The sequence below is a fragment of the Mytilus trossulus genome, chromosome 14, assembly GCF_036588685.1.
Source record: "Mytilus trossulus isolate FHL-02 chromosome 14, PNRI_Mtr1.1.1.hap1, whole genome shotgun sequence".
Taxonomy (NCBI): Eukaryota; Metazoa; Mollusca; class Bivalvia; order Mytilida; family Mytilidae; genus Mytilus; species Mytilus trossulus.
This window is the reverse complement of record NC_086386.1, coordinates 57,279,240-57,287,994: the sequence shown is the minus strand read 5'-3', so window position 1 is coordinate 57,287,994 and position 8,755 is coordinate 57,279,240. Positions and strand designations below refer to the sequence as shown.

At 33.3% G+C, this 8,755-nt stretch overlaps 1 protein-coding gene across 1 annotated transcript; it reads right to left on the bottom strand.

The window, feature by feature from the left end:
• Positions 1-3,731: 3,731 nt before the first annotated feature.
• Positions 3,732-8,232, bottom strand: LOC134695854 (tubulin beta-4B chain). The gene is made up of 4 exons (XM_063557301.1): positions 8,033-8,232; positions 5,849-5,957; positions 5,181-5,536; positions 3,732-4,756 (listed from the first exon to the last, which is right to left on the bottom strand). Exons 1-4 carry the CDS (start codon positions 8,087-8,089, stop codon positions 3,941-3,943), a joined length of 1,338 nt encoding a protein of 445 aa, XP_063413371.1. The 5' UTR covers positions 8,090-8,232; the 3' UTR covers positions 3,732-3,940.
• Between the last annotated feature and the right edge of the window lie 523 nt (positions 8,233-8,755).

The following is an 8,755-nucleotide window of genomic DNA, read 5'->3' as shown; positions in this document are numbered from 1 at the left end:
GAATACTAAAATCTGGACTAAAAATAAGGCGTATAGGTACAGTTTTCAATTTGTTAGCCGTCATGACGTAAAACAGCGTATCAAAGAATTCAAATTTATTTAGAACTAATATATGACAATGCTGTTGATTAAAAAAATACTCCATTCCAGGACCTTTTGTTTTTCAAATAATTAATATAACCAATAAATGATAAGTTCCAGTTCGCATAGTTATATACTTTAATTCAGTCACGGATCCGCGATACCACGGGTGTGTTCTAGTCTTCAATAATATTATACGTCAAATTTGAAAATAAACCATGTGTTCAATGAACCTGCATAAATAAAGCCGTTAGTTTTCTCGTTTGAGTTGTTTTACATGCACTGTCATTTCGGGGCCTTTTATATAGCTGACTATACGGTATGGGCTCTGCTCATTATTGAAGGCAGTACGTTGACCTATAGTTGGTAATTTATGTGTCATTTTGGTCTCTAATGGAGAGTTGTCTCATTGTCAATCATACCACATCTTCTTTTTTTATAATCATTGACAACATGTATGTGCAAAATTAAACATCAGTTGAATTTAGCACCTTATGAGTCACCTTTAATGTACTGAACATAAAAGATAAATAACATCATATTCCCTTTCCATTCCATACGCATTTGTATCTTATACTTACAATTGTATCAATATGATACCCATTGTAAGCATTCTTAACAAATAAGAAATAATTTATGTATACTCATAATGGAATCACAGACGTCTTTTTTAACAGAGATGAAAGATTCTATTACGTCAACATTTCCTGTGCTATATTGATTTTACGGTGTGTCGACCACTTGCATGCAATTATTAGACGATGCATCCAGACTTTGATTCCAACTGCAGCAGGATTTATCTGGATTTTGAATATTAATACGATATAGTTACAATATTGAATAAACATTTGAAGTTTGAGTGCAAGACTAGCTTAAAATCAGGCAGTGAGGAAAACATGACTAACAAAACCATATTCAAATTTACATTATGTTCAGTTCACAATATTTAGTAATGCACTAAAATTACGTTCATTTCCTTTTCCTGTTCTGGTCAATTAATAGAAGATATAGTTTGGTTCAAATGCACTAGAAATAAGCATTTTAGGGGGTTAGGAATATGACTCCTTATTTTGCTATCATTCAAACCAAAACTTATCATGCGCGGAAATACAGAAACGAAAGATGCACCATTTCTAACTCAGAATTGAGGGCAACTACAAAATAGCATGGTTAGGTTGGCGGGTTTTTTTCTGGCCATGTTTTGATGTTTACCTTCAATTCAAAGACTAGCACTTTTGTTTCAAAGGTATATATCAATCGAGGAAATATATGAATTTCAATGAGAAAATTATTCACAAGTGACGACTTTAATAACCAATAATCGAACTTTAGGTCTAGACCACCCTTTGTTGGGAGATAAGAATAAAGGGACACACATAAAACGAAGTCTTTAAAGGTTTATAAAGTTTTTGCACGGAATATCATGATCTTCCATGCATGATGGTGAGGTTAAACACTTCTGCCGACTACAAGAATGTCGGGAAAATGCATACATTTAGAGGAGAAAACATGGAAGTGTTTTTGTCCCAAGTTGTGATAAATCTAATATGTATTCGCTGTGACTCATTTATGTAAATGTATAAGTGGCATTAACATTTACTCCGAGCCTGAAAAAGTTCATGGATATAGCTAAATTCTATTAACCTGGAACATCTAATGTCTATTCATCTTAAATCATCGGTTTTATATACATAGCCTCACAATATACCAAACTATGAACAGGACTTATAACAGTTTATACTTGAACATGCATGTAATATTTGCCACTGGATAACAATCAAACATGTAAATGGATATGGTATGTGTATTTCAGTTTCAATACATTCATATCTTGGATTATGGCAGCTAAAACCAGCCACCCCTTAATTGCACGAGAACTGAAAGTACCTTGTATTTCCTTGCAGCAATATTTTAGATGTAATAAAATCGATGCCTTTGTTGCATTGGCATTACTGAGTAATTTATAATATTGTCTCGTTTGCATGAATCCAATATTCCTCTTATGTTATTGATCTCGTCTGATGCATACATTGAATTACGTGGTGTGTGCATAGAAATCAATATCGTATGGTTTAATTCTCAGTAAAATGCCAAGGAACATTTACATTTCTAACACGAGGACTTAATACTTGCAATGCTGCAACAGTTCCGTTCATTATTGTAGTTCGTTTGGAGTCAATATTCCTCTTATGTTATTGATCTCGTCTGATTCATACATTGAATTACGTGGTGTGTGCATAGAAATCAATATCGTATGGTTTAATTCTTAGTAAAATGCCACGAACATTTACATTTCTAACACGAGGACTTAATACTTGCAATGCTGCAACAGTTCCGTTCATTATTGTAGTTCGTTTGGAGTCAATATTCCTCTTATGTTATTGATCTCGTCTGATGCATACATTGAATTACGTGATGTGTGCATAGAAATCAATATCGTATGGTTTAATTCTTAGTAAAATGCCAAGGAACATTTACATTTCTAACACGAGGACTTAATACTTGCAATGCTGCAATAGTTCCGTTCATTATTGTAGTTCGTTTGGAGTCAATATTCCTCTTATGTTATTGATCTCGTCTGATGCATACATTGAATTACGTGGTGTGTGCATAGAAATCAATATCGTATGGTTTAATTCTTAGTAAAATGCCAAGGAACATTTACATTTCTAACACGAGGACTTAATACTTGCAATGCTGCAATAGTTCCGTTCATTATTGTAGTTCGTTAGTCGGTCACATATTTGTGTTGAAGTACCATTCCCGTTTGAATAGAAGAACATAGAACATGTACCAAGAACTTAATTGGCCATATTGTTTTGAGTTCTCACATTAATTCGAATACTACAAAACAAATGCTTATTTCAAATCAGCAGTACGTTATATTAACAACTATTCTATGGGAAATGCCTGTTTTAAGTCAGAAATATGGCAGTTGTTTTTCACTTGTTTAGTTGATTCATTGCATTTGTTTTTGTCAGTTCATATGGAGATTATCCCTCTTTGCATTTGCCTTGGGAAAATTTATACCTTTTTTTCATATTTTAGAAATTGCTCCAACATGTTATATTATGCCTTAAATTTTGCATGTGTGCTATATTGAATTTGTGCTTAATTTTGGTTGTGCGTCAGCTTTGATTTATTTAGAAATGTATTTTAGTATATTTTAATATGCACGTGCTGTTAAATATGTTGTCTGCATGTTGTTTTTATTATTTATTTTATATTCGGTTAAAAGCTCTTAAGAGCTTATGTTTCTATTGTTATGTGTGAAACGAATCAAAATTAAACTTTAGTTTTTTTGTAGACTGTCCTCTGGTATCTTTCGCCCCTCTTTTAATAAATGTTACAAGTCTCGGAGGAAAAAAAGCTTTTTCCTGTTTGCTTTATGATATATTGTGAAACATTCTGTTTTTTTTTGTTTTGTTTATTAACTGAGTTGGTCTCGAGCAAATCAACCTTGGAAGGCCAAGTTTTAGTATTTTATTTCGCCCTTGTTGGTTCTATGCTTATAAACGTTTTTTCTTCGGCGTTCTGAAATTTTGGTTCCGAGTAAATATAATGGAGGTTTGTTTAAGTTTTGTGCAAATGGTGACTGGTATTATGTTTATCTGTTATCAATTATAAAATAAAAATAATAAACACTCAGATTAGTAGTTTTTTGTTTTATATTGGATTGTAGACGTAGCTACACTTAATTGCAAAAGCAATATAGTAACATATTGGAATAAATATTATTTCAATAAGTCATAACAACAGATAGAGTTCAAAGATCATGACTGAATGTAGGATTTCAAGATTTGTCAAGATAAGAGATTGAAAGTAACAGTTTAAAAGTTCATTGAGCTTTAGGAAATTTTTAAGCTTCCTCTTCTCCTTCTTCCTCTTCGAATTCTCCTTCCTCTTCGGCTGTTGCATCCTGGTATTGTTGGTATTCTGAGACCAAATCGTTCATGTTGGATTCGGCTTCTGTGAATTCCATCTCGTCCATACCCTCACCAGTGTACCAATGCAAGAAAGCCTTACGCCTGAACATGGCGGTGAATTGTTCTGAGATTCTCTTGAAGAGTTCCTGGATGGCAGTGCTGTTTCCAATAAATGTGGCGGACATCTTAAGACCACGTGGTGGAATGTCACAGACGGCTGTCTTGACGTTGTTTGGGATCCATTCAACGAAGTAGCTGCTGTTCTTGTTTTGTACGTTCAACATTTGTTCGTCGACCTCCTTCATGGACATACGTCCTCTGAACATGGCAGCAACTGTGAGGTATCTGCCGTGTCGGGGATCGCAAGCTGCCATCATGTTCTTGGCATCGAACATCTGTTGGGTAAGTTCTGGTACAGTTAAAGCTCTGTACTGTTGGCTTCCACGTGATGTCAGGGGAGCGAATCCTGGCATGAAGAAATGGAGACGTGGGAAGGGGACCATGTTTACAGCCAATTTACGGAGATCAGCGTTCAACTGACCTGGAAATCGGAGACATGTGGTGACACCGGACATTGTTGCTGAGACAAGATGGTTAAGGTCACCGTATGTTGGTGTTGTAAGTTTGAGGGTTCTGAAGCAGATATCGTAAAGAGCCTCGTTGTCGATACAGTATGTTTCATCTGTGTTTTCTACCAATTGATGTACGGAGAGTGTGGCATTGTATGGTTCAACGACTGTGTCTGATACCTGAAAAAAGATAAAGTATACATATAGTTTCATTCATGAGTTTCATTTTCGGCAATGAATACAGATAGAGAAAGTTGCAAACAAAATCAGAAATTAAGTTGACCTAATATTTAAATGCATACTTCCTGACAATGGAAAATATATTTATCCTAGAATTGCACTACACATTGTCTTATTTGATTAATATAGGAAAATATATTTGATTTAGTGTCTCAGTTAAATGTTCCTTAAAAATGAATAGATAAACCCTTTAAACTTCATACCCCTCTGTTTCAATATGGGAGGTGTTTTGAAATAAGTATTTTTATAATCATTTAAGACCATAGAAATGATGACGAATTCAAAATCCCATTAAAATTTACAACAGCTTTTTCTTTATCATACATCAAAGTTATCTCCCTCTTGAACTCGAAGCCATTCTTACTTTTGGTGATGGTACTACTGAGAATGTGTTCATGATTCGGTCTGGGTATTCTTCACGGATTTTGGAGATAAGGAGTGTTCCCATTCCAGATCCGGTTCCACCTCCAAGTGAGTGTGTAAGTTGGAATCCCTGAAGACAATCACAGCTTTCAGCCTCTTTCCTGACTACATCAAGAACAGAGTCTACAAGTTCAGCACCCTCGGTATAATGTCCTTTGGCCCAGTTGTTTCCAGCTCCACTCTGTCCGAAAACAAAGTTGTCTGGTCTGAAGATTTGACCGAAAGGTCCTGATCGGACGGAGTCCATGGTTCCGGGCTCCAAATCGACCAAGATTGCTCTGGGTACATATTTACCACCTGAAATGAACAAGATTGTAAAACGTAAATATATGGACCTTGTAAAATATTGAATTTAAATGATTTTATTCATACATTGAAGTCAAATATTTAAAAATATTTTTTTTGGGGAAAAACAGTACTTTTTGTAAAATCACATGTGTGTTGATTATTTCTTAAAAGAGAAAATGAAAGGAGAAAATGTTTCACTTGAAATGTCTCATTAATTGCTCTGCTGAAGTGTTTGCTGTGGCGAGTCTTTTTTTGGAACTCGGGTAATAGTTACGAAAAATTTTCAACATTGACAAAAAGAATTATTTAGACGAGTATTACCTGTAGCCTCATTGTAGTATACGTTGATTCTTTCTAATTGTAAATCTGAATCTCCATGGTAGGTTCCGGTGGGGTCGATACCGTGCTCGTCTGAAATGACTTCCCAAAACTGAAAGAAAGAAAATACATATAAGTTATGAAATCAATATGATCAAGGAAGTTTCAGACTCATGTACAGAATTCCAGATTATATTAACAACTGAACATTTTACGATGTAACATTTAGTAAATGATGTTTTCAGGAATGACCAAAAAAATCTAACGCACACGTGCAGAAAACTATGCAGTAAGTTTATCGTCTGCTATCATTTAGCTTTTCTTTTTACAACTGTTTTATTGTTTTTGGAAGTAAGATTAATTTGAAGCAAGCTATTGATTTTGTTTATCGATATCATCCGTTACTTATTTATTATTATAAATCGATCTGGGATAGTGTCATATAATCATATAATTAAAGTACCCTGGGAACCTTGACTCAGCAATGAATATCCTATTCATGCTTTTGTCAGCATACATAATTTATCAACTTATAAATTATTTTTTTGTAGGTAAAGTAATCGATTTTCCGTGCATTTATCTAGAACAATATCTTATACATTCTTAAATTGTGGAATTCAAATATCTAAACCTGGATATTGGAAGCCTAAATGTGTATTGATTTTCAACTCATAAAAGTCAAATTGGTAATCCTATAGATTTAATTTTATCTTCATGTACTGAGGTTAGGCCGGATTGTCAAAATTGTCAGCATGCATGTACTTGAAAGAGGGATCAGTAACTTCTTGTTTACTTTCGCCATGGCAACAAATGACCAAGCATTGACTTTCTGATTTTCATGTCCAAACAAGGGAAGCAATCAACCGGTTTATTGATCATAATTCATAACAATGATTTTTTTTATATACATTTAAAAAAAGATTAAATTGCATACTATTTAATTTTAAATAATGAACTTTAAAATTATGATATATTTAAAGATGAAATAATCAGTTTAACAGAACCGAAAGTCTTTTATGCTTAAAAAAGAGTACCCTTTAAAACCAAATGACCCAATCAAGTTATTGTTTAAATCAATTGTTTATGCGAGGTTGTTAGGGGCTATTTAAAACAGAAAATGTTTGAATTGTTGCTAGACATATCTTTTTAGATGTTCTTAGATTAGATACAAAATTCTCTCACTATGACGGGCAGCGACCTTTCACGATCCCAAATATTTCAACAAATGTATTAAATGACAAGATATACATAACCCGAGGAGAAATATTATTAATATGTCAAAACATTTTCCACAAGAATGAACTTAAAGATTGATTAAAAGCCGGTTGTGAGATCTTAGGTTTTCCAAAGAGTAAATTATTTTTACTTTTGAAGTTTAGTCATTCCGAACTCTGCGACACAAGTCTATAATAGATCAAATATTTTGATTGGGCGGTGAGGGACGGGCATGCTCAGTAATGAGTTATTGCTTGTTTTTGATAAAAATCAGACGCTTTCTTTCCCGCATCATGAAATGCATGACTGCTTACCCTGAATTGACCGGCACAATCCCAATAGACTTAATTTTAGTTTTTGTTTATGAGTAATCAAAGAACAGATCCATTATCAAGAAAATAAATATGTGATTTGTAAAGAAGTAGATAAAGATGTTTTATTACCAACCAGATGTGAATACACTAAAGGAACATCGTATTCAGCAGATTTTTAAAGTTTATCTTTACAGGTTTAAATCGACAACAGCCATGAATTTTGACCTAAATATTTTTGAGCGAAAAAGATTTTCGCGGATAACATAGTGATTGTAAAAAGAAAAAGATACATTTTTTTAGAAAAATATCCCACAGAAACCCTATTCTATTTTAAGACTATGATACAATGTCTAGTGATGACTCATTAATTTTAGATCACCCTAAAACCAGTTCAATATTCAGGCGTACCGGTATTGATCCGTGTAGGTAATTAATGAAAGTCAACATTTAGATTAAAATCAGCAGAAATTAATAAAAGTCATTCTAATTATATAATGAATCATACATTTCATTGGTACACGTGTACCTATTTTCAACCATGACAAAAAGGCGGCCAAGCCAATACAGAAAATATCGATTAACTATAATATAAACTTTGAAGGTAAAAAAAAAAAATACAAAAAAAATATTTTTTATAAAATTTGTTTTTGGGGCTTACCTTGGCACCAATTTGGTTACCGCACTGTCCGGCTTGTAAATGTACTATTTCCCTCATTTTGTCTTTGCGTCTTTATCTTTTGCTGACCCCGTGTGTTACTAATTCAAATGAGAAAGTTGTGCAGTTTTATACTACGGTTAGTCGCTAACGAATCAAAACCTTTGTTATGTTCATAGTAACACAAAACGAATACTTTCATTGGTTAGTTTATCTGATTGCACTATTGACCCTAGGGATTATACCATAATTCAAATGTGTATATATCCATTTAAATTTTCTAAATATACTTATGACAACATAACAAAAAAATAATTTTAGTAAATTTGATAATATTCGCGCTGGAGGTTTAATTAAGAAAAAAGTGTAATGTGCATAAAAACTTCAAAAGAGGAGGCGGAAAAATATCCTAGTTTCTTTGATAAGCCACAAAAAGGGGGAAGGGATACTCCCTTACATTGGCAGACTGCTCCTTTTTCCAATGGAACACAAGTTTCCGAAAAATTCTTAAGTGCTCGTGTTTTAAAAAGAAATACGAAATTTGAAATGCGTTTCTAAATAGAGAAAACAACAAATATAAAGTTTTGATAAACTAGTCTCAAACCAAGCATACAAAAACTATCAATTTGACTTCGAATTAAAATTGAGAATCACGTTCCAAATCTTTTGAAATTTCGTTATATGACCTTTGAATTTACGCTTCTTTTTTTTAAAGGACAAAGGTTC

Excerpts from the sequence above, each read along its gene's own strand:
- LOC134695854 (XM_063557301.1), bottom strand. The coding sequence starts at position 8,089 with ATGAGGGAAATAGTACATTTACAAGCCGGACAGTGCGGTAACCAAATT. Across the intron at positions 5,537-5,848 it reads ATACTACAATGAGGCTACAG|GTGGTAAATATGTACCCAGA; the intron begins GTAATACTCGTC and ends TGTTCATTTCAG. Across the intron at positions 4,757-5,180 it reads CAGTAGTACCATCACCAAAA|GTATCAGACACAGTCGTTGA; the intron begins GTAAGAATGGCT and ends ATCTTTTTTCAG.